Source organism: Vulpes vulpes, chromosome 14, assembly GCF_048418805.1.
Source record: "Vulpes vulpes isolate BD-2025 chromosome 14, VulVul3, whole genome shotgun sequence".
Lineage (NCBI taxonomy): Eukaryota > Metazoa > Chordata > Mammalia > Carnivora > Canidae > Vulpes > Vulpes vulpes.
This window is the reverse complement of record NC_132793.1, coordinates 61,140,640-61,167,299: the sequence shown is the minus strand read 5'-3', so window position 1 is coordinate 61,167,299 and position 26,660 is coordinate 61,140,640. Positions and strand designations below refer to the sequence as shown.

At 38.3% G+C, this 26,660-nt stretch overlaps 1 protein-coding gene across 1 annotated transcript in view; it reads right to left on the bottom strand.

Annotated features, from left to right (window-relative positions):
* The window catches only part of PCSK1 (proprotein convertase subtilisin/kexin type 1), a 42,744-nt gene that overhangs the window by 2,920 nt on the left and 13,164 nt on the right, over nt 1-26,660 (bottom strand). Inside the window, exons 6-13 of the mRNA XM_025992876.2 lie at nt 22,158-22,246; nt 19,068-19,240; nt 17,860-18,072; nt 15,299-15,399; nt 6,676-6,909; nt 3,881-4,038; nt 2,455-2,588; nt 25-186 (exon numbers count right to left, since the gene is read on the bottom strand). Coding sequence (XP_025848661.1) covers nt 25-186; nt 2,455-2,588; nt 3,881-4,038; nt 6,676-6,909; nt 15,299-15,399; nt 17,860-18,072; nt 19,068-19,240; nt 22,158-22,246 — 1,264 coding nt within the window. The remainder of the gene's footprint in view (nt 1-24; nt 187-2,454; nt 2,589-3,880; nt 4,039-6,675; nt 6,910-15,298; nt 15,400-17,859; nt 18,073-19,067; nt 19,241-22,157; nt 22,247-26,660) is intronic.

The following is a 26,660-nucleotide window of genomic DNA, read 5'->3' as shown; positions in this document are numbered from 1 at the left end:
CATCAAAAACAGAGCCACACAGACCTCCCCCGGATCCACCATCTTCTCCACTCCTCTTCTGTCATTCTGAACGGTGTTGTAGGATGTGTATACACGAGGCTGTTTCATATGTTCTGGCTGAGAAGAAGTCCCATGCAAAATCAGCTTCCAGTTAACAATTCTTCCTTCATTTTGCATTCTTCCAGACTGATGAATAAGCATACACATAATTTTAGGGTGTGTTTTGAGAAACATCAAGCTCCTTAGAAATATCTATAAAATTTAACTTAAAAATCTAGTGCATTCCATGAGTAGAGCACCATGTACAAAGAAGCAAATCACTGGAGTCACTGTGGCCATGAAAATGGACATTTTATAGGTTCAAGGATTTAAAGACTGAATATTTGCTTCATTTGATTAAAAAAGGAAAACTCTATATAAGAATGTTCTTTTCTGGGCAGGCTGGGTGGCTCAGCAGTTGAGCATCTGCCTTCAGCCCAGGGCATGAGTCCTGGGATCGAGTCCCACATCGGGCTCCCTGCATGGAGCCTGCTTCTCCCTCTGCCTGTGTCTCTGCCTCTCTCTCTCTCTCACTCTCTCTCTGTGTCTCTCATGAATAAATAAAATCTTTAAAAAAAAAAAAAAGAATGTTCTTGGAAAGTTGACTGAACTTTCTATAAACAGAATTATACTTAATAATTATCAAGTTATAGAAACATTCCAGTAGGGGAGGAGAAAAGCCTCTGTTGAGTATTATGAATAGCCTTCAGTATTAATCAGCCCTTAAAACCTAGTATTTATGGAAAGAGCAATAATTTTTAAAGGCTCAACAATTATGCTGAAAATATTATGCTGAAATTAAAATATCTAAAAAATATATAAAGTGTAGAGTCAGATTTTACGAACCTGATATAAAATAGTCTCATCTTGATAAACAGATTTTCTTAGTTTCTTTAAAAATTGAGTTAGGGTGCCTGGGTGGCACAGTTAAGCATTTGACTCTTGGTTTGGGCTTAGGTTATGATCTCAGGGTGGTGAGATTGAGCTCTGTGATGGGCTCCACACTCTGTGAGGAGTGTGCTTGAGATTCTTTCCTCTCCCTCTGCCCCTCCTGTTCCTGCTTGTTCTTTCTCTCTCTCTCTCAAATGAATAAATAAACCTTTAAAAATCCGAGTTAAAGATCAGAGGCCAAGTTCAAGAATAGAACCACTTCCTAAGAATATTTTCTTGTTTCCCTATGGAAGTTGGAATTTTAGATTCTGGTTCTAAATCACAATTTTAGTAGTCTTTTTTTATATGTATATAAGATTTTATTTATTTATTCATTAGAGACAGAGAGAGAGAGAGAGAGAGAGAGAGAGAAGCAGAGACATAGGCAGAAGGAGAAGCAGGCTCCATGCAGGAAGCCCGACATGGGACTCGATCCTGGGACTCCAGGATCACTCTCTGGGCTGAAGGCAGGCACTAAACTGATGAGCCACCCAGGGATCCCCAATTTTAGTAGTCTTTAGGAGAAAGTTATTCTCAAAGAAAAAAGGGAACAATGACCAAACAGTTTGTATTAACTCAATAGAAATCTTCAGGAATTTAAATTCTTTTAGAATAGTTATCCAGACTTTGAATCTGGTGCTGATATTTGTAACATTTCTATCTTGGGAAAGCTCAAACCCAGAGCCCTATTCATTTATGTGCTCAGCCTGAAGAAAATGCTGGAGAAAAGATGAAAAAGTAGATAATTCAGATGCTTTTGGCTTTTTGTTCAGACACTCCCTACTCTATTTTTATGACTGTGAGTTACAATTTTAGAAAGATATCAAAGAGTGTTAGTAAACAGAGTGAAAGAGAAATGAAAAATGCTTTTCAGTTTGTTGCATAACTGAAACAAAACAAAAAAGTCATGTTAAAGGAGATAGCTTGTCTAATAAGTAAATAGCCACTGCAGTAAACATTGGTAAGAGTTTGTGTGACCCCATCAGAAGGTCATAGCAAAGCTGTTGTAGTATTTATCTTTGTGGCTACAGGGGATTCTGGTGGCTAAGCAGGTCATGTGGCTGGCTGCATTCTGACATTAGAACACTTGGACTTGCCACACTATAATATTATTAACCAGTGTGTCTTGGTTACTAGTTTTCTAGTTTACTAGTACCATTTCTTGGTTTACTAGTACCATTTCCTGGTTTTCTTATAGTATGGCTTATTTATTTATTCATTCAGTCAATTCAATTAATTTATAAAGCCAAGTGGGCAGAGATTGAAACACTACATTTTTTCCTTACTTTTACCAGGGAATAACCAGAGTTCCTTAGGTCCTTTATTAATGATGATACCATATGATACCATACCATACCATACCATACCATATGCCTTAAAAGTGCTTCAAAATGCTTAAAAGTGAGCCTGTGTTCCTATATCTTTTCTTTTTCTTTTCTTTTTTTTTTTTGTTTTTTGTTCCTATATCTTTTCATTTATACTTACCACGTCTGTAATTCGCAAGGTCCAGGTGCCTATGGGATTCTCTCCCCAGGTGTGAACGGACATAAAATCCCAGTTTTTGAAGCCATTAGGAGATGTATCTCTCTCTCTTTCAGCCAACAGTACAGTGCTGGTCCCTATTTTCATGCGAAACATACCAGTTAATTAATGTCCTAACAACTCTGAGAATATGATATACTCTAGCATCTACTAACTGAAAATGAAAAATGAGAGAGATTAGCCTTTCTAATTTACAATTTTTATATAAGACCAGGATAGAGACATTCATAAAAAAATGTTGTTACCCACAGTAATTAGCATATTGCCTGGCATATAATTCCTCACTAAATATTTTGGCAAAATATTAGATGAATATATTAAGGTTTATCTGAATAAGGAGAACTCCTAGAACCACATTTACAAACTATAGAGTCAAAAACCTAAAATACATTTTAGTGCAACTATCATTTGAAATTTAAGTGGAAGTCTTTACAATTTAACTGGTGCCTGAGCCTATAATTTAGTGTAGACATAAAAAAAAAAATAAAGCTATATCAATTTAATAATCTTTTGTCATATAGAGACTAGTAGTAGTTGTTAACTCTAAAGTTTCAAATTCAAGCTCTCTATAGATCTAAGTGAAAGGGTCAAATGAACACTAGGGCCACCAATGAGAAAACATTCCCCCCTTATTTCAGGCCAACTCCAAGATATCTAGAAAGCATAACTCCAAAATTAACAGAGTTCAGTCCAAACCTCTAGGAAGTTTATATCCTGGAAGATGATAGAGAGAGCTCATCTTTCCTCATGATCACCTATAAAAATTGAATTTAGTCAGGTGAATCCTACTAAAACATGAAGGAGTATTAGGAATCATTTCCTGGTTGGATTATAGTTTATGGTTCACAAGCCCTTCCCCATGCATGATCTCATCTGAGTTAGTGCTTTCTCAGGAAAGGCCAATTGACTGTCTATCATACCATATGGACTTTACAATATCATCATGGAATATTTGTTAAGTTTTCCCAATCCTCTTTCATGGATCAGAATTCTAATTTTTCATTGATTCCCTGGATGTGTCTGATATATCTGTCAGTGTTATTATCAGAGTAACTTTCACTAATGCGTTACTTAAGAAATCAATGATAGATCAGTGATCTGGGAAAATGAATACAGTTTGAAACTGTGTATCTCCAGAAAGGTTTCTTAATTGATATTATTTAAATAGACTTCATTCTCTGCTTATCTAAGAACCAATGGGAATGAGTGGGCCAAGAAAAAAATAAGTCTTTTAAGTCCTGAAAACATCTATTGGGAAACTCAGTCATAAATTTTTTTAAAAAATCATTGATTTAAAGTCAGTCAATATACTCTTAAAAATTTAAACAAATGATTTAAAATAAACTTTTGAAGTTTGTGAAAAGCTTACCAGCAGCAGAAGTGAGTGTAACATGAAGGTCTCCTCTTCGGGAGTATTCAATTGTTGCTTCAAATTGCACATGTTCCAGGGACTTGATGGCATTTTCTTGTTCTTCACAAGCTCTTGTTGGAATTTCAATGATAACTTCTCCATTACCTTTCAGGGCTCTAAATACATTTTTAAAAATCACTGGATAAAGTATGTCTTTTTTTCTTTGCATTTTATGCAAATATACACACATTAGTCTTGACTAGATACTTAAGTAAGCTTGTTGTCGCTCCCTCTTAATGAGTAGAACCCAATTCAGAAGCTATAAATAAATCTTAAAGTGTAAAAAATGGTAAGACTTTCATAGAAATACAAATAAAAAGTTCTACAATATTTATGGATCACAAAAATACTACAAATAGCCGCAGTAACCCTGAGAAAGAGGAACAAAGCTGGAGGTATTATACTTCTTCATTTCAAAATATTTTTCAAAACTACAGTAATCAAAACCGTATGGTACTGGTATAAAGAGACATATAGACCAATGCAACAGAACAGAGAACTCAGAATTAAACTCATGCATATATGATCAACTGATTTTCAACAAGGATGCTAACAGTACTCAATAGGGGAAGAGGAGTCTCTTTAGCAAAGAGTGCTGGGAAAACTGGATATCCACATTCAAAATAATGAAACTGGACCCATATCTAATGCCATACACGAAAATCAACTCAAAATGGAGTAAAGACTTAAATATAAGACCTGAAATCGTAAGTCTACAAGAAAACATAGAGAAGAAGCTTCATGACATTGGTCTTGGCAGTGATTTTATGGTTAAGACACCAAAAGCATAGGTAACCAAAACAAACGGGAATACATCAAGCTAAAAATCTTCAGCATAGCAAAGAAAACCATCAATCAAATGAAAAGACAACCTACAAAACAGGAGAAAATATTGCAAACCATGTATCTGATAAAGGGTTAATCTATAAAATATGTAAGGAACTTCTACAACTCAGTAACAACAACAAAAAATTAAGAACGACTAAAAAATGAGCCAAATACTTAAATAGACATTTCTCTAAAAAAGACATACCCATGGCCAACAGGTATATGAAAAAATGTTCAACTTCACTAATCATCAGGAAAATGCAAATCCAAACACCTGTCAGGATGGCTGTTACCAAAGAAGCAAAAGACAAGTGTTGGAGAAGACGTGGAGAAACTTGAACCCTTGCACAATTTGTAGGAATGCAAAGTGGTGCAGCCACTATGGAAAACAGTATAGAGGTTTCTCAAAAAATTAATAAGAGAACTACCATATGATCTAGCAATCCCACCTTCAGATATTTATCCAAAATAATTGAAAACAGGATCTTGAAGAGATCTCATGTTCATTGGAACACTATTCACAATAGCCAAGATGGGGAAGCAACCTAAATGTCTATCAACAGATGAAAGGATAAAAGAAAATGTATATACACATGATGGAATATTAGCTTCTTTTTCTTTTTTTTTTAAAAAAGGATATTCTGAAATATGCAACAATATGGATAAACCTTGAAGACATGCTAAGTGAAATAAATAAATCACAGAGAGAAATACTGCATAATTCCACTTACAAAAGATATCTAAAATAGTCAAATTCATAGATTCAAAAAGAAGAATTATGTGGGGCTAGAGGAAAGGGCAAATGGAGAGTTACTAATCAATGGGCATAAAATGTCTGTTAAGCAAGATGAATAAATTCTGAAAATCAGCTGTACAACAACTATACTTAGAATCAACAATAATGTATTGCACACTTAAATATTAAAGAGGATAGATCTCATGTTAAGTATTTTTACCACAATAAAATAAAATAGAAAAGAAAATGGTAAGGAACCCAGATATAAGAATATAATGCTTATTGCTATGGAATTGAATTCAAGCAGTTGGCCTTGGACCCATTAAAAAATGGTCCATTACTCCAATCAAATCTCTTAAGAAATGATATTATCTCCATAATGAATATTCCCCAGGGCTCCCACCCTTAGATATTTTGTGAGAGGGTCTTTAGTAAAATCATGGTTGCCTTGATAGAATGACAAAATAGTTATACCAGATTCTGCTTCTGTGGCCCGATCTGGTAGGCTGGATGTGGTCTATGTAAAAGCAATATGCAGAGGGTACTTCACAGAAGAGAAATCATGAATCACATAGTACTGTAGCATGAAGTGAGGCCTTTCTATTTTTTAAAAAAGATTTTATTTATTTATTCATGAGAGACACAGAGAGAGGCAGAGACACAGGCAGAGGGAGAAGCAGGCTCAATGCAGGGAGCCCGACGTGGGACTCGATCCCGGGTCTCCAGAATCACACCCTGGACTGAAGGCGGTGCTAAACTGCTGAACCACCTGGGCTGCCCCAGTGAGGCCCTTCTAGAAATAGATTTTGGATAATACTGGTTGGCAAGTACTACATTTAATCAATTCTAAGATGCATTTTAAAAAATAACATCTTTGAATTTGGGATTAATCTTAAAACTGATGGTAATAGTGTAGTTGGCAGTGATTTTCTTACTAACATATAAAACAATGATATATCTTAAAGTGAATACAGGTAGGCTAGGAAATGGAAAAATGGAAATATGCTAACATGATTTGCAGATTTTTGATCTCTCAGTGATTCCCATGGACTCACAGGGAACGATGGTAAATGCTATTCCATCTACTTCAGAAGGGTAATTGAGAAAAAAATAAGGCAGAGTGACACATGTTATGATCAAATACTGCCATGGGCACACACACACCTTTAAAATTCCTGAAGACACTTACCTGGGCTCAAAGTTATTGTCCTTAACAACACACTCTTTCTTCTCAGGCACACTGGTCCAGGTCCTGGGATCAGCTAAATCCACCAGAGCTTTGGCATTTAGCAACCCAAATCCAAATCGACTATTCACCATCAAGCCTGCTCCATTCTTTTTCCATCCAGGGTTATTGGCCAACGGATCATACTCAGAGGTCCAGACAACCAAGTGCTGCATGTCTCGCCACGTGAGATTTGGACTGGAGGGGAAGTGGCCCAAAATGTTTTTTCAGAGACAAAATGATGTTTCCTTGTAAAAGTAAGTGATAAAAACAAGCATCTTCTATTTATAGATTATGCAGTGCCTTTTGTAAGTAGACTTATGTAATTCTGGTATGTATTTCTTTCAGAATGTCTTTTTATTCAGAATTTAAAATACAGTACTGAAAACTTCTCCCATGTAAGCTCCTACTCTGAGTAAAATTTGGTCTTCAATATTGTAGAAATGTGAGAGTTGGTCCCTGATTTTTAATTATTTAAATTTAAGTGGAACAAAAAGTTTAAATGATAACACTTCCTTTGTGTCTTTAGTCTTCCAACTGTCTGTTAACAGCCTTGGCACTTTGAACATTATGTGCCCACAGATGAGGCTTTCAATTTTTCTTAGAGAGACTCAGATTTTAAAGACACAATCTGGTTGCCTATTCTTAAATACTTTTGCCTCTTTTCCTTATAAATAAAAATTAAGAGTACACTTATCTTGATGAACACGAGCAATATATGAAACGATTGAATCATTTTACCCCGGAGCTCATGTAACATTGTATGTTAACAACACTGGAATTAAAATTTGAAGCAAACAACTTATCAAGAAGCTCTTAGCTACTTGAGATCACTCTTGCAAGGTACAATGCTGAATACTTTGGGGACATGGAAGGAAATGGTTCTTGTCTTTAAGAGGCTTACAATCCAGCAAAGGAACTAAAGCTTTTTATAACTACGGTGTATCTGTTGAATGCTACATTCAGGGAATAATGTATTACAGGAATTTAGAGGAAGGAGAACTCTGGAGATGGAAGATGTAGGAAGAAAGCTTTGCTGGAAGGAAATTTCTGTCTGAACTTTCAAGATTGGGTTGAATGTCAGGAAGTAGAGAGAGATGGAAAAAGGAGGGGGCAAGAGAACAAAACCTACAAGGGGGAAAGGATAGGATGTAGCCAGAGAGTACAGTGAGGCGTCTAGTTTGTGGGAGCAGGGAAAAGGTGAGAGCGTACTGAGCCAGATGGTGAGGACTTGGCACACCAGGGAAAGGAGCTTATACTTTATCCCTTGGCAAATAGGGAATCAAGGATTTTTGAGCAAAGAAATGGTACAATCAGAAGTCTTGGTAAGATTAATTTATCAGCAATGTAAGATATATCAGAGATACATGGGATTGTTGGGTCTATTAAAATGAAGATGCAGCCTTCCCAGATCACTCTATTTAAAATTTCAATTCTCCTTGCGAACTCCTGAGCTCCCTTATCCTGTTTTGCTTTTTTCTATTATAGTCCTTATCACCTTCTAACATACTGTGCAACTCACTTGTTTTGTATATTATCAATGTCTGCCTCCCCTGCTAGAATTAGCTGTAAGATGGGCTGAGATTGTTATTTATCTAATTCTCTGATGTGTACCATTGAGAAGAATGCCAGGCACAGGGTATATGCTAAGTTAAACACTGGTTGGTTGAATAATTGAATGTGCCTAAGTATTAAATGGCCCCAATAATTTTAAAACTTACTGCTATTAGTCATTAGATTCTTTCAAGATCACAAGTTTTCCCTTAGCTTTGAGACATGTATTGTTTCTATCAAGCCAATCAAGCATTTTTTTAATTGATAAATACTCAAGTGTTTAGTCTTCGGGTTTTCCATCTTAGCACTAAGTTGTGTAACAACCATCAGGGGAATCTGGCTCAATTTGCTATCTTTCCCCAGAGCCCAGAATGTACTGGTTAAACAATCCCCTTGTGACAAGAAAGAGGCAGCATACATTCTTAAACATTGAGGAATCTGGTCCCTGGTTAAAATCCCACATGTGATTTTCAGATCTCTTTAGAGGCATGACAAAGTGTCTACCTGGCAGGCAAGTAGTTTCCCATAACGGAAACTGCCCTCCCCACACCAACCTGGGTGCCGAGCACATACATTGTGATCTCTGGAAGGAGTTATCATTAAGGTCTCGGGTCCCCTACCTGGGCAAGCTTTTCCCATGTTTCTGTTCCCACCCCTTGTGCTTTCATTCCTAGGTCTCCTATCTGAGATGGTGGGCAGAGGTCTTCTTTAAGCCTCTGGTCTCTGCCCATGTCTTCCTTATAGGGGGAAAAGGAGGAAACCTTGAAGACAGTTTTCCCACTCTGATTCAGTACAGAGTACCTTCCTCTCAACCTAAATTCTTGCCCCACCCCCACTCCAGAGTCAATAAAACTAGCAGGGCCTTAGGTTGAGTTTCCTTCAACAGTGATGTGACGCCCCATGTCTGTGCTACTTCACTCCCCTTCAACTGGTGCACTCTTCCATGGGGGAAAGTGGAATGGAGAAATCGCATTTTCTCTGATTTTTGACTCTTGCTTAAAACATTGTAGTAAACAATTAAATTGATTTTTTAATTTATTGCTTTAAGTAGCTATTCTGATATCTGGCAGCTTAGTTCTCTCTTTCCTCTCAGCTGCTGACAAACATAACAATTAACTCTGGTGAGTGACTGATGGAGTGCACAGAAAGACTATAAGTCAGTGATTCTTATGGGTCCCAGACAGCCTGCCTCATAATTTACATATTTACACTTGTAAATAGTGAAAATTCCTAAATCCCACCCTAAATCTATTGTATCAAAATGAGGGTGGGGCATGAATTTTATATTTATATTTCAACAGACTGTCTAGCCAATTCTTTGCCATAGCTAAAATAGTAGGAGTTGGGGATCCCTGGGTGTCTCAGCAGTTTAGCGCCTGCCTTTGGCCCAGAGCGCGATCCTGGAGTCCCAGAACCGAGTCCCAGGATCGAGTCCCGCATTGGGCTCCCAGCATGAAGCCTGCTTCTCCCTCTGCCTGAGTCTCTGCCTCTCTCTCTCTCTCTAAAATAAGTAAGTAAATAAGTAAGTAAGTAAATAAATAAATAAATCTTTAAAAAAAATAGTAGAAGTTGGAATAAGGCATCCAAGCATATAACCAATTCAGATAATTAGAAGTTATTTCAGATCATGAAGTCAGAATAGGGAGTAATAAACAGAAAGCACAACAAACCCTATTCTACTACCAAAGACCTATGTGATCTTCAGCAAGTCACTTCGTTTCCCTGAGCCTGGGGTAACTCCTCTGTAAGTTGAAAGGGTTGATTATGATAATCTTCAGAATTCTTTACAATTCAGACCTTCTATCTGCCCAATATCATAAATACCTCATTTAGATTGTGTTTCTATATTGGCCAACCCACATTAGGGAATAATTAGCTTAGCAGAAATGGCTATTTTCTCATTGCAGAAACTAATTCTGTTCTATTAAGCATTTTACTGAAATCCTTGCTTCCTTCTAGTTTTTTAAATCAAGTTTTAGGTAAAAGCCTCTTATTGATGTAGCCAATGGGAAATACACCAATTTCCCATTTGAACCATCACTGTAAGCAGGTGTATATATGGAAGCTGGAAAGAGGAAGTGGTATAACTCAGGGTTATAATAAACACTAAGCATAGATTTTCTATAGCAGAACATTTATATTTAGTTGTAGGTTTTATTATTTTTATTTTCTTTTACCTATTCTTTGCAAAATATTCAATGGAGCTTCATTGTCATGCAATTAGGAAAATTAAGCTTGCTTTCCTAACAGAGTTATTCTTCATTTGTGAGATTGCATTTCATAAATGAAAAGGAGCCGCTAACAATAGCGCATCTCATTCCTGACAGCCTTCCTTTGTTAATTAGTGCTCAACAGCATTCACAATAATTAAATTTTTAAAAACTGCATTAGGTTGCTAATCAAGGATATGTTTATAGAAAATAAGGGTTATGGAATTAAACGTTGAAATTAAGCATTGCTTCTAATTAGTGAAGGTAAAGTAAACTGGAGACAAAATTCTAAAGTGAAAAACTTTATAGGCTATCTGGTTCGGCCTCTAAATATATGTAAGTAAGCCTAGATATTAAAGACTTTGTAACCAGGAGACTTTCCAACATTTCACTTTCCAACTCTGAGTCAGGGATTTCTTTGATATGCTTTATCCAAAGGTTTTATGCAGCATTGAAGTCCTATTTCCCTTCCTCTAGCCTTTCATGAAAACAGAAGATTGGTTCATCTGTATGTTTAATACTTCAAGAGATGTAAAGGAATTCAATGTTTTACGTCAGATATTTTGTTCTCTTAGTATGTACTCTAATTCTTTTTCTCCTCCTCAGAAGACTGAGGTAATTGCTTGCTATCTTTCTTAGGTATACTGACTGCTTGACAATAATGGTGCCAGAGGCATTAGTCCAAGGAATTCCTGTCTCTCATTATTATATATACACATACATATATATATATATGTATGTATATATATATATGTATGTGTATATATATATGTATGTATATATATATATGTGTGTGTGTGTGTGTGTGTGTTTAATGCCTATTAAGTATCTATTGATACTATTGAGTATCTTTACAAACACAACTGGATGAGGTTATAGGAAAACCTCTTTATGGCAGTTGTTTCTCAAAATTTAAAGGTACTGGCTGGGCTACTTATTAAAAATGGGGTTTTCTAGGCCAAATACCAGATACTTATGAATCTGAGTTGCTGACATTAGAATTTGGGAATCTGTCTACTAATTAAACTCCTAAGGTCATTATGCATAATCAGGGGAAGGGAAAGTATTCCTCTATACATATTTGAGCCAGAAACCATTCTTTCTCTTTCCTTCTCCTCTTCCCATTCCCTGGTATTCCAGCTATGTCTTTTTATTATTATTATCATTATTATTATTATTATTATTATTATTATTTGTTTATTCATGAGAGACAGAGGGGGGAGGGCAGAGATAAAGGCAGATGGAGAAGCAGACTCCATGCAGGAAGCCCGATGTAGGATCAAGCCCTGAGCCAAAGGCAGATGCTCAACCGCTGAGCTACCCAGGCATCCCCCAGCTATGTCTTATTTAACGTAGCATAATAAGTAACCTGCTGTACAAGGGACCTTTTATGAAAAACTCAGGGGCACATGAATTATGGTGGTCCTCTATCAGCATCAATCTTCTTAACGCCCCTGTCTTGGAGGGATTGATAGACTGCCACTGAACATCTCCTCTCCCTTGCAGGGCTGTGGGAGGCGGTATGGTATAGTATAGTAGAGTAGAGTAGAGTAGCTGATAGCACAGCTTTGAGGTCAGACGGATCTGAATTTGCATCTCTTTGTGGGATCTTGGTTACATTTCTCAACCTCTCTAAGCCTCACTTTCTTTTGTAAAATGCAACTAGAAATTTCTTTGTCACAAGACTGCTGTAAGGGTTTGAATTAGTATTGTACACAAAGAGGTTAGCGCAATGTCAGTCATAGTAAGAACCTGACAAATACTGAATGTTATTATTCTTGATAAATTTAGCCCACAGTTGTTCTTCAGTCTCCATAGTTGTTTTTTGAGCAGCATTTGGTTCAATGATTTCTCCCAATCTTGATTATCTAGGGGCACTTTTAGAAATACTGGCATTCAGAGTTTGAAATAATCATCTCGGTATAGACAATTGAATAGAGTTCAAAAAACTGTCTCTTTGAGAACAGACACTTCAAGAATTTCCATGTACTTTGGCAGGAAGTATATAAAATGTAAGCTAGATTATGTCTATCTTACTGATGATTGAATCAAAAGGAAAGGAATTAAATTCTTTTTATATGTACTAGGGAGATCATGGATTCTTGGTATCTCTTAAATCATGAACAGTGTGAGAATCTGAGAGACCCAACAAAACATTCCTTCAGAAAAATGTCACACAAACACCAGCAATTCTGCATCTAGTTTCAATGATGTTCACAAACTGCTGGAAACTCATCTATGTTATTTCATAGCAATCCGTGAAGCTCCTGCTTTAAAACTAACCTATTAAAAATTAACTGACATTGATGAGGCTAGATCATTCTTCTGTCATTTTCTCCTTGCACAGAAAAAAGCTTGAAATTTTAGAAATCAGAGGTTACAATTTTAAATTTTCAGCTCTTACATGAAGTTGATATCACATCTATTCAGTGAGACAGGTTTTTCTATTATACTGGTCACTAGACAAGGATGGCTTAGGCCTGACTAGTTTTATTTACGTGCATCTGATAGGTGTTGGGTAGACAAAACTTAAAATTTTAAGGATTTTTTTCAGCTTCCTAGAACTAAGAGTTATATCCTCAAATCATAAATATCATAGGACTGTTGTACTACTTGTGTGAAACTGCTTGCCTTCGTTGAACCTTATTTTCTTCTACTTCTGGACTTTGCACCACCAAACTCAACAATTCATCTTGGATTACTTTTATTTGCTGATACCTTCAATTTCCAATCAGAGTCTTATAAAGGGAAGAAGTTTGGGGAAAATAATGGTCTGATCTGACCCCTCAATTTTATAGATGGTAAATTAAGCCCTCAGTTGGAGATTAATTTGCCTAAGGTCACATAGCTAGTAATATGCCTAGAACTTGGAGCCCTATGTTCCTTGCACTTTTGAGTGTTTAGATTATTTTTCTAAGCACTTTTAAAAGCAATTTTCTAATCCAAAATCAAGGATCTGCTGATGCCATTCTTACCTTTTGTTCCTAGACTCTGCCCCCTGTCCATTCTCTTCCTGTTACAGGTGAACTCAGATTCTGAACATAGCTCTTTTGCTGAGCCCCAGGGCTTACCAGATATCCTCCCAGCCCCTCCAAGTAGGTAAATTCTTGGTACAAACCTCTGGGCCTATCTTTCTTAGCCACTGTGGCCATCCCATAGCTGAAATACCAGGACCAAACTACAACTCCACAGGCAGCCCCAGGGACTCTTGGACCTACATTGGACTCTCCAGAACAAAGACTTAGCAACTTCAGGGGTTTTCCAGTGGTGGCACAGGCCAAGGTGTTCTACTTTTCTGCTATCATGAACCTTGTCTACTGAATATTGCATGAGGGGAATGCTTTGTTTTCTCTCTCTCTAGAGAATATAGATGGTCTTCTAGGATAATCTTCTTCTTAAGAAAGATAATAGTAACTTACAAATTTAACCACCTTCTCTATCGCGCAACTACAGCACCTGACTTGATGTTTAAAGTCTTACCACCAGAAAGCAGAAACAAATAAAAAGCAGGACAAATAAAAAGCTGTGGATACACAATGCACAGCAGTTAGATTTTTTTCCTCTGTGTTAAGAGACTATTGGGTAACCCATATGAGGGAAAAATATTGTTAAAACCCTTTTTAACATTATACACTAAAATTCCAGGGGGATTTAGAACTTAAACATCGTAAAGTAAACATAACAAAAGGCATAAAAATAAGTGTTTATCGAATTTGGGGTTGTAAATATTATTCTGAGTGTGAAAGCAAAGGAAAACGCCTTAAAGAAAAGCACAACGAATATAACCATATACGTACTAACTTCACCGCAATAAAAATTACGTATAAATAAAATGAAAAGGTAAATGTCAAACTAACCAAGCATTAATAGCTTCTCTATACTAAGGCCATAAAACAAAATCAAGGTCATAAACGAGCAATCATAGATGACAAATGGCCAAAGAATATCAGATACTGAGCTTCATTAGTAGTGAAATGAAAGCATATAAAATTGAGATGCCATTTTCCCCTATCAAAATAGCAAACATTTAGAAGATGATAAAAGTAACTTTGGTAAGGAAACTGGCACTTTCACACATTTAGTGTTGATGGGAAAATGATATAATCTTGCTAAACAGTAACTTGTCAATATGTACCAAAATCATTAAAACATGCACACTCTTTGACTTAGAAATTCTAATCAGGGGTGTTTATCCTCAGGAAATTATGAGAGATGACAATTGATATTTATGGACAGAATGGGTATTTAAACATGATTCAATGACTTTAATATAATTTGCATTTATATAATGGGATACTACAAAAGGATAAAAATTCTCTTTTTAGTTCTCATGGCCTCTGATATGTTAGATCAGCTCTGGGACTGGGCTTATATAATCTGAGGGGGGTGGGGAAAAGAAGGAAGTTCTATAAACTTGTTCCCAATACTACCCACAGGAAGTTATCTGGATGAAGTCTTTCCTGCTGGGAATAAACAGAAGTGAAAAGGCCTTGCAGCTGAGTGGGAGGGAAGTTGGGAGGAAAGCATGAATTTGTAAAGGTCAGGGAACATTGATTTAGCCAAGAGAAAGTGCTCTTAATAGATTATAGGGTATATTTTAAAAATTGCAAGATAATGGTTATGCTAAGTTTCCAATTTTGTAAAATTTTGCATGTGTGTTAGATCTACATTGAGATGTTAATAGGAAGAGAGCTTATTTTTATTTATTTTTTTTTTTTTGTAGTTTCCTAAGTTTTCTATTGTAACCACAATTCAGAAGACAATAGATGTTATTAAGAAGCAGGAGAGGCAGTCAAGGTGATTAGAAATTTCCTGGGCCTTACTTTGCTTCCAGAGCCAGGGCGAAGATGCCAGCAGCCAGGGGTGCAGAGGCCGACGTGCCCGTGTGGGTCTCGGTGCAGTCATTGTGCAGGTCGGCGCTTGTCTGGGTGGCAAACGGAAGGAAAGAAATGCAGGAGAACATGTGAGGAGTGTGCCCCTGTCCCTGGGGGTTAACTAGGGGCCGCATCTGCTACGGTCAGGAATCTCAGCTGATTCCCTTCCCTACTTCCTCCTCTAAAACCCAGGCGGATGTTTGCCATCTGCTGATATTTTAGTTCACTCTCCTCTACATGCAACTTGTCTATAATTCTGGCATCAGGCTGCCTTTTCTGGGGATGAAGTACTCCCACTATGAATATTTTCTCTTCTGAGATTCCCAAACGAAATGCTGTCTGTGAAGAAGGGACAGTTTCAAAATCACTGTGAATCATGCTGGCCCATTAATCATCAGGTCCATTGTGTTTAGTCTGGCATATTTAGAAATCCTGCCTCATGCAAAATTCCCTTTCACCTTCGGATTAACATTTGACTGCCTCCTCAGCACAAGGATGTAACACCATCTGATGAGGGGTACTCGCACAAAATGTGTTCAGTGTGTATTTTGCGCTTGCTGTTGACATAATTTGATGGCTATGGGTTACTGTCCATATTTGCACTTGGGTGAGAATGGTGGTTTTTTTTTGTTTTTTGTTTTCAAATAAAAAGTGTGCTAGATTCTGATCTGGTTTCAAATTGTAAAAACTCCTCGGTAAATGTGTCCCATGGACATGCCACTTGGTTTCCCCATCTGTAGAATGAGGTTGACGTTTCCTGACTCGTATTCTGAGGCCAAAATGAGATCCTATCTGTGAAAAAGCATTCTTATGCAATATTACTGCACATAAGGAATTACCCAGGCTAATTTTAGCTTAATGAGGAGGTTGCCAAGACTGAAGGGAGGAAACCAAAAAGACTTCCCATCAGGCTGCCTTAAGGACCCCCACGGTGCTGGTTGAGCAAGCAGTGGGGCCAGAGGATTTCTAACAAGACACCCACCCAGGTTCCCGCATGATCATTTTTAGCTAGAGATTTCAATGTGTGGGAGGGAGGTGTAAAAAAATAATTTGTTCTATTATCACCTCCTTTGGCTTCCCACTTGGAGTCGCTGAATTTTGCAAGTTACGGTGGCACGGCTCCTTAGAGGGTTGCGGAAGCCAGGCTGCCCTTTCTCCCTACTGACGCAATAGGCCCCAGAGCTGCCAGAGCCGAGGTTTGCGTAAGACAAAAGCTATGTTATTGCAAACGTCTCAAATAGAATCCGCCAGCTGGCTCTCCTGTGGCTGGTGTACCTAGGGAGGGATCTTCACAAGGATGGAAACTCTTCCTCCACAGCAGCTCACAAGAGGGACAGAAATGCTAATGGAGATGCCAAACAGGCCTTTTTCTGGAAGGCGACTCTGGATACCCCCAGGGACAAGAGCAGCCTGGGACTCTGAATGCAAGGGGGACACATGCCTGATAGGCCTCTTTCAAAGGCTCTCAAATAAGCCTGCCCTAAAGAATTCCTGGGGGAACACTATTATTTGAGTAATTGAATATAAGGGCCTGAGAGGGAGGCCAGTGCTTTTAAGCTGAGCCTAGGGTTTTAACGTCTAAACTAGTGGTAGTTGCAGAAACAGGCAGTGTTCCAGAATAGTGATCTCGTACAAAAAGGAGTACTGACCTTTTTTTTTGTTTTGACGTGCCATTAATAGGAATTTTACACACATCCCAATATCTATTATTGGGTTCACCCACACTCTAATTGGATCATGACCTATTATTATTCTGCTGAGATTACAGTCTGCATACTTTAGCCAGTTGGTTCTTTCTGTATCAGGAGTTAAATTGGGGGCTATACGTTTTAAAATTAAGAGTACCTCTCTTTGTTCTCAGGGGCCCCGAATGGCCCTTCATCATTGTGCCCTTGAAGGGAAATCCAATAATTGCCCTTGGCAGTCTGACTCACATATGTGAAGGCACAGCCAAGTGTGGGCTGGAGATTCTCTGTGAGCACATAACCTTCCTGAGCTGTTTATTCAGACGCTGAGAAGTCCATCTCAGGGGAAATTGAGATGGTTATTTTCCTGCAGGTCATCCGTTCTTAGGAGATGTAGCTAGTATATGCTCTGTATTTTTATCATCTGCTAAAGGGCAAGTCAGACCATATCCCTGCTATTAAAGGATCAACAAGTTACAAGGGTGGTAAACCCTGAAATCTCCGTTAAGAATATTTTCAGGGAGGCATCACACAAGCAGGAGAGACATTTGGATTCTTGGCTGTGTGTAATGACAACTTAGTGGCTTCTCAGGGCTGAGTTTAAAAATGACAGAGGCGCAACATCTTCTTGGCAGAGGAGTCATTATCCTTGAGAAAGAAGCCTTCCCAACGTATGCCAGCCTTTCAGGTTGAGTACAGTGTGAGCCTTTCTGAGTCATCAAGCTTAAGCAAATCAATTTTACCAAAGATACTGACCAAAGGATCTTGTTGAACACAAGCCACGCTCTCCTACCCAAGCAGAGGAGTTAGACAAAAGCAACATACGATTCGCTGGTCGGTGTAATCCCCGCTGCTGTATGAGGTAGCCAGGGTGGAGGAGCACTTCTCGGCATACCAGGGCGACAGGCCTTGCTGTGAGGCGCTGCTGATGGAGATGGTGTAGATGCTGTCCGTGTAGCCATCACAGTCACAGTCATCTCCTTGACGCCCCCCGTTCCCAGAAGCCCACACGAAGATGGAGCCCTTTCCTTGTCTCCCCTAAAGGAAAAGCCAGACCATATCAGATCTATCATGTACTGGGACCGCTGTCACATCCCAGTGAAATCCCCCACAAATACATGCATGTAAGTTCTCAGAGATAGTTATTTGGAGTCTGTTTCCACTCTAAGTCCTCCAGCATCTGGTTGGAAATCTCACAAGACTGCATATTAGAAGCCCCTGAGCTGTGACTCTGATAGTCTTCCTTCACCTGGACCCTCCTGGGATGGTCTGTGTGAGTGCTTTTCTTTCTTTTCGTTACTGTGCAGATTCATAATTTGGCCTTTAGCACTTGCTCATATTTTTGCACTCGTCCTTTGGCTTATGTCACTGTGTTTGAATCTTTGAACTTCCTCTCTTTCTTTCTGCTTGAATCTTCTGGCTGACTGATAGAATGACAAAATCAGGCATTATTCAGATCTGTTTTGCAGCTGCATTAAAAGAGATTCTTCAATTGAATGAAGAGCCAAGGCTACTCAGCCTATGACTTCTGAATTTGCGCTTTGCAAAGTTTCTACTTTTGTTTTATCCCAGGCAGAACAAGGCCTTAGAATCCTGGTAGGAATGCAGTATAAACAGAGCAACACCATCAAGGCACAAGTCTGCAGCAGGCCTTTACAAAATGGGAAGTAGCACGTAGCTATATTTAAGGATGTGTTTCCAGAGATTTGAAAGAAATCTGGGTAGTTGTTTACCTAGTATAAAATCCAAAAGCAGCAGTAAAATGAGAAAGGACATATTCAGAGTATTTTTAAGGTAAATATTCTAAGAGTAAAGAATCTCTGTTGGATGTCAGACCCAAATGGGGAAAAACTCTTAACCCTTAACTTCCATCCCTCTGAAGAATGATTTGGCTTTCTAAATGCATTTCAAATTGTAAGCAATGACAAGAAATTCAAAGCCATTTCTTTACATATAAATTACATGTCCTTCCAGGTCCTTCCTATCCAAATGGTCAGGTTTTATTTCAGGTGGGTCTATATTAAACATCTTACCTGCTTGACACCATATTCAAAAGCCTTCTGGGCTAGTCGGCCAGGCCCCTCCACAGTTTTTCCATCATCATTTGGGCCCCAGCTGGCACTGTAAATATCCACATGTCCGGGATTGAATCCAATTGAACTGGCTTCAATAGCATCAGTCACAATGCCATCCAGCATTCTTATGCCTGAATAGCAAACCAAAAAAACACAGAAGTTGATGTGAGCATGTACATGTAGAATGGTATCATGCTTTTAATATTCATTTTATTTTTATTTTTTAATGTTCATTTTATAAAAGACACTCAAAAGAGTTAAAAACCAGGTAACCACTGGATGCCTCAAGTGCCCGTGACCAGGCTGCTACGAGCACAGAAGAAAGATACAAGTCACTGCCTCCATACACTTTGTTATCTGCCCTTTAGAGATAACTGTATGCACTAAGCAGTGGCCATGATTGTTAATGATTGCAAAATGTGTCCCCTCCTTTGCTACCCCAATAACCTGAAAATGACAGGACAGCTTTCAGAAAGAGGCATCAAACAGCCGTCCCCTGACTTGTCCATGACTATACCACGAATGACTATTGCCTAGCGTGTGCCATACGAAGGATTCTATATGGGACACTGTGTAGCTTGAAAAGATCTACCCACAATAGGAAACTAACAAATAGGGAAAGAACTCTTGTTTCTAAGCACTGATTAAAAATAACCCAGAGGCCATTCTTTTATGTGTTTGTCGAGAAACATTTTCAAGGAACATGCTTCCTTTTCTTGTGAATAATCTCAAGGATGAAATCATTGCCATGGATTTTGCTCCTGAGGGGGAATCATTTTTCATTAGGAGAAGGCAGATGTAGTAGCTCTTTGTACTTTCTAACAGGCTGTCACCCGTCGTCAGACTCATGCATTCAAGAGCCAGGAAGGCAAAGGCAATTTAGACAGATACAGGCAGCTAGCTACCTGGTTATTCCTGGCTTCAGGCTGATAATGAAGTGCACAGCCTTATATTTGCACACTGCTATTTACTATGGAGCATAGGTAAAAGAACATGTAATTAACACAATTAGTGAAAGTTGTATTGATTAAAATAAAATTGGTTAAAAATTTATTTGAGGAAAAGAAATTCCCAGCTCTACTTACTAGTTGTGTGATCTTGGGCAAGCCACTTAACCTCCTGTGCCTCAGTTTCCTCAATTTTAAAATGGGGATGATAACAGCTATGTGCATTGAGGATATACTCTATGCAGCTACCATACAGGTCTAAACGTATGGACTCCTTTATCTTTATGATGTCCATATGAGGGGATGCCATAATTTTCCCCATTTTACAGGTGGATTCTAAGTTCAGAGAGGGACAATGACTTGTTCAGGGCCACACAACTTGAAACTGGGGAGTTGGGACTTGAATCCCAGAAATTTGGCACCCAAATCCAACCTGTGAACTTACGGAGTACAGCGCCTCTAATGTGTTGAAGTGGTGCCTTATAAGTGAAAAGTATTATTGAAAATACATTTTGGGCTAGACCGTCAAAGGTGGAATAATGAAAAAAAAAATCTCAGTAGACTTGGAATCAGAAGTCTTGTGTTTTAGTTCTGCATCGCCACAAACTAGCTGTCACCTTGAGAATCTTAACTTCTGATTACTCCTCTCTAAAATGAAGGGATCAGAAGATTCTCTCACAAACTATAGACACTTCATCATGACTTAAAAAGTGAATTATTTCTCTAGGTGGTTATCCAATTTGTGCTTCTGCTTTCATTTTTTTTTTTTTTTTAATTAACAGTACTTGTAAAAGGGAAAAACGAAGAGCATTTTGACAATGCTGGTATCAAAGGGATTGGGAATGGCACACAATTTGATAGTCTGTTGTATTAGAGATTCATTATATGTACCACGACGTGTGTTTACTTGATTTCTTAAAAGGAAGTCATAATCAAATTCAAGGTGTACTTATGCGGAGTTTAAAGGAGTTTTTCGGTCATTGGCATATTCTACAGTTGATCTTTTTTATGTAGTTTCAAAGACAAACTAAACTCAAAGCTTATAGCCTAACTGTGAAAACCCAAGGTAGAGAGATATGAAAGGAGGAGACACAATTATGTTCTCTGGGAGTCCCTGCATGTCCACTGTCCACCCATCTTCACATGGAATGCATCAGTGGTTTCTCTTGCCTTCCCGTTGGAAATCAGTCAGGGAGAATAGTAGCAAGAGTTGGGGGATGAGAGGAAAGTGAGGTACTCATTCCCTGGGATCCTCTGCCTAGAAGAAGCCCTGTTGTTGGATTCGGAGCCACATCTCCTGTCCAGTGGTTCTCTCCTAGGACCACAACTTGCTCTAGTTGCCACTGACCCTCTCCTTCCCCTTGCTCCTTTAGGCCTGAGGTGGTAATATCTGTTTTCATTAGTTAACCTTTATTTGTTCTCCTTTACTCTTTTTTTTTAAGCTTTTATTTTACTTCCTGTTAGTTAACCTACAGTGTTCTATTATCCAGGTGTGCAATCTAGTGATGATTTCCCTTAAGTCTTGTAACTAGTTCTTTTATTAGATTGCCCCGATGGAACTTACCATGTTTCCCCACAAAGACACTGACTGAAACAACTAGAAATTCTAAATCCGTGCTGTTAGAGACAACCTTTCACTTCTTCATGTAACAAGTATGTATTCTTTTTTTTTTTTTTAAGACAGTTATTTGCTATGAAATGAAAAAGGACAGAATTGAGAGGCAGGGAAAGTCTTTGCCTAAATTTACCTCCTCCTTCTGTTCCCTTAGCAAGCACTCAATAACAAATCCTTGTAAATTAGCACACAGGAAAATTAGATTTGGTTCAAAAGTCTTTCAACCAAAAAAAAAAAAAAAAAAAAGTCTTTCAACATTACTGTTTTTCTCCCCACAAAAAATGTGTAGGCTATATTCAGCTATCACTTTTTAGAAATCCAGATTCATTGATTCGTTTGCAAATCACACTTAAATCCTACAGCATATTTTACATGGAATTCATTTCTTCCTCTGATTATTGAAAGCCCCCTTCCCCCCTCATTCACACCAAGTGATGCAAGACTCAAATTGAAGTGCAAAACTCTGGGAACAACTCTCTGCTTTACCTCCAACTTTGGAATTGTATGCAACTCCGACCCCACACTTGTGATTATTTGCTTGCATGGCAATTTCTCCTGCACATCTGGTCCCATGTCTGAAGATTTAAAAATAGGAATTATAAAACATAAATGAGGGCAAACTGTTGTTTGCACATGAACCCATGGTACATGGTACATGGCCATACTAACTTTTTGTTAGCCTGTTGCCGTTTCCTTCCCATCAGTATTAGATGAAGTGTATGTATCAGATGATACAGGTACTGGAGCCAAAGTACGTGATTCAAATTCTACCTTCTGCCACTGACTAGCGGTATGACCTTGAGTAAGTTATTTGTCCTCAGGGATTTTGTGGCAAAACCATTAGATATTGCATGTAGAGCATTTAGAATAGTGGCTGGCATAATGTAAGAACTCAGGAAGTGCTAGCTATGGATACTATCATGAGCAACTCTGACACTTTTCTTTGAAATGGCTTCTGCTCCATACTTTTCAGTGAAGTGGCTCCTCACTCCCTGTCTAGTGACTTCCTTTGGAGTAGGTTATCCTGGACCAGTCCTAGTAGGATAAGTAGAACAGAATTCTCCTCTCAAGCCCTCTTCCTCCCCTCTAACCATACTCCACCAAACTAAAGCGACTGAAGTTTTCTGATGCCAAGGGGAGTTTGAGATTTTAACAGGACACTACTGGCTAATTGGGAAACCAGGCCCTCCTGCAACTCTGATCAGGGCCAGAAGCCTGAATAAGACTGGTTGTGCAATCAGGCAAAGAGAGCAATTTATGATTTCAGAGTATCTGGAGGGAAAAGTCCATCTCTAAAACAGAGCAGAGTCCACCATTAAAGCATCAATTCTGAAAATCTGGGAATAATAAGCATCTTTTCCCACACCACCACCCCCACACCCCCCTCCCCCGACCTCAGGAGAGTCAATAAGTCAAAAGAACTTTAGTTTGAATTTATTTCATGAGTTCATTCCATTGTAGAAGTACCTGGGAGCAGGGTAAAAGCTGTTGGTGCTTTGGTGGAGCTCACATAGGAAAGGGGAAGAGTTAGTTCTGAGCAACATGGTCAGCCAGCTACTTTTAGGCATTACTACACTGGACCTCTATTACTCTAGCCCAATCTAGAATAAATATTCTAAATTGACTATCCAAAATAATCCTGTTTCACTTTTTTTTTTTTTCCTAAAGTACCAAAGATGATTTTTTGGTCTCCTTTTACTAAATGATGTTTCTGTTTCTTCATGTTAATACTGGAGAGGAATCCTAAGTCAAAACAATATTATTATCTTTAATTCATGGTCTTTCCTAATGCAGCAGACATCTGCCGCCTTTTTTTTTTCTCCTAGCATTTTCTCTTTTAGGGTAGTAGCTCTCCCTCACTCCTTGTGATTCTATCATGAGGCTCCTCTTCCCAGACAGCTTTCAAGGATTGTTGCATATTCTGGGGAAGAGAATTCTATTCTTTCTCTAGAATCTTCGGTTTTAAGCTCCATATGAGCCATGTGGATCTTGCTGCCAGGCAAGGTTTTGTTTTGTTTTGTTTTTTAGAATAAAGCTAATTGGAAGCAAGCAGCTAAGAGATAGAGAATGATTGGGGTCCTAGTAGCATATTTGAGTGCCTGATATTGGAATGCCTGAAGCTAGACTATATCTTAGGTAATTTTTTTTTAAATCCTCATTTTACAGAATCTTTGAGTTAGGATTTTCTCATTTGAAACTGAAGCTACCCTGACCAACAGACTCATTCTCTTGAGAAATGGGTGCACATGGAACGCATAAAAGGACTCTTATACTTCTTTGATAGATTAGCCCTCTTTGCTTTTGTCGAAGGAGAAACTGAGATGTCACCCTCTGGGAAGTAGTTCCTAGAAGTCTCCACTACCAGTATTTCCTTTTACACAGGATAGGAGATAGGGCCAGGATAGCAGAATCTGCAGCCTGAGCCAACAGAATCAAACTGTTGGCAGACATCCCCAGCACAGCACCTCTGTCCTAAAAATGATGCCATGTGACACCACCTATTATTTATCTCTCCTTACATACTGAAAATTATTTTCTTGAAAGGTGCAGTAGGATCACGGTACAAAAAAAAAAAAAAAAAAAAAAAAAGGATTGATATTTTTCCCTCCTCTTACCCTCACTTCCCACCTCCACACCTTGAGAAAAACAGAAGGCTTTATCAAAGTGGTACTATGTCATTCTTTGTAGACCTGCAGTTTTTTTTTCTTTCCTTAAATTAGGCTCTGAGATAAAAGAACCCTTTATTATCTTAGAACAATGGTAGTAACTGGCGTTTAAACAAATTGATTTTTTAAAAATTATTCTACAAGATAGTTTAAAGACTACTATTATCCTGGTTAAAATATTCTTGTGACACATGTTATTTAACTAGAAAAATAATCTGTAAGTGGTATTGAAATTCTGAATATAGATTCATGCCAGCTTAATAGTAAGAGTTACCTGCACTTTTGAGATTTTATTATTTAGCGATTCCTCTTTTGATTTGCAGAGGAGAATTCAAATGCAGCTCTAATAATCTCATTTACATAGTAATAAAGAACAGCAGCAACACAGATAGTTTGGAGAGATAATGCCCTTGGAATTGGGAGATAATAGGTCTCTAACTGCTATAAAGTCCAAAACAAAATGGAGCCATTCATTTTCTAAACCTAAGGTGTTTATTTCTGACAACATGCTAGAAGAGTAACTACTCTTTATTATGCCTTTTGATCAATGATAGGGGTGCTAACTTTTTGGTTGATAGTCAAGAGGACCCAGAGAGGTAGTTACTTATTGTGTAATTTTCAAAAAGCAGGTTCTAAATTGGCTTAGAAAATGGACTTGTCTCTGACTCTGCTCCTCTCTGATGATATTATTCTTGTCATGTTGATTTCTTACTGAAAGGAAGTCTTAGTTGTTCATCATCATCATCATCATCATCATCATCATCATAGCAAACACAACTTTTTCTATGTACCAGACACCATACAAGCTAATTACATATATAAACTCATTTAATCCCCATAATAACCTAACAAAGTAGCTACTATTACCTTTTTAATAGATGATAAAACTGAGGCACAAAAGAAGTTAAATAATTTGTTCAAGGTCACCCAACTATTAAGTGGCAGATCTAATATTTAATCTAAATCTAACTGCAAAGCCCATCCTCTTAACTGTTTGGCTCTTCACACTAACTCTCTGCTATGTGGGAGGTCTATGGCAGGCACAAAATAAGTACTATTATATGGGCTACTTCTTTGAAGGCTTTGGAGCTCTGTGAATGGGGGGAAATGTGGCTATTCAATTGGCTATCCAGTATTATGAATACAGGATAAAAAAAGACTGTTCCCTTTGGAGGGAAGGAAAAGGGATATCTGAGTCCTTCATCTCATGAGTGCAGAAACTCTAGAGAATATAATTTCACCAAGTATTCAGCTATTATGCAACCACAACACAATTTAACACCTACACTGGATCCTGGGGCCAGACCTAGAGGACACTGCCTAGGAGGAAGACTGACACCTCCAGCTAACAGTCTCCTCACATGCACCCATACAGCTGAGAGCAGATTTCCCTTTTGGTCTCGACCAAGGGAGTGGAATGAGAGTTGTCATTTTTACTTTATTCTAACTTCTTAGAATAAAGGCCCTTTTCTTCCAAGAACTTATTGCCCATTTCCTTAGGAAGTTCTGTTCAGAAGGGCAAGTGCCTCATCACCCATTTTAGGAGACAAAATGAAAAATAGAGGTGGAGAGAGGTAAGTGATTTCCTCAAGGTGAGCTTCTATACTGATAATTGACAAGGCTATGACCATGAGCCAGGCTAACATTACAGGGTCATGCTCCAAAAGAGCATATATTGCTCCTGGTCCTGCAGTGCACTGACTCAGAAATAGGGCTGAAAATGTGTCTGGGTTTCCTGCCATAAATTCCTGAGACTTCCCACTTTCCTCCAAGGGCCCCCCAAGTGGTTTCCATTGTATTGTTACTAGAATATTCTAACTCCTAAGCAGTGTTTGTAGTCAACCCCTTTAAGAAATAAGCCTGAGAAGTAAATGGCACTGAAATAAGCAGTATCTTGGAATCCTCCTCAAGCCTCCCTATCTCCCCAAGGAGGAAATATACACCCAGAAGTTGAGGCTAAGTGTATGAGCTTCAGCCCTCTTTCTGGTATTTGTTGGACCTTTAGTGGAGTGAACCATCCAAAAACACAAATGTTAGGTCAACATTACTGCAACAGCCACATGGGAATTTTGAGTGAGAATAGTGAGAAGGAAGAGGAAAATGAAAAAAAAAATCAATTAATCCAAGTTGGATAATAGTCCAAGAGAGAAAGCCATATAGAGAGAAAATGAAAGCATTTCATATAGAATCTTTCCATCCCAATTGTAGCAACAAGCCCTAATTTTGCCTTGGCTTTGATCTATTTTGGTGCAAGTCTCCTCTGGGTTGAGCAAATGAAGAAGAAAATATGAAAGTCTTCTTGAAGTTATGAGACACATCGCAA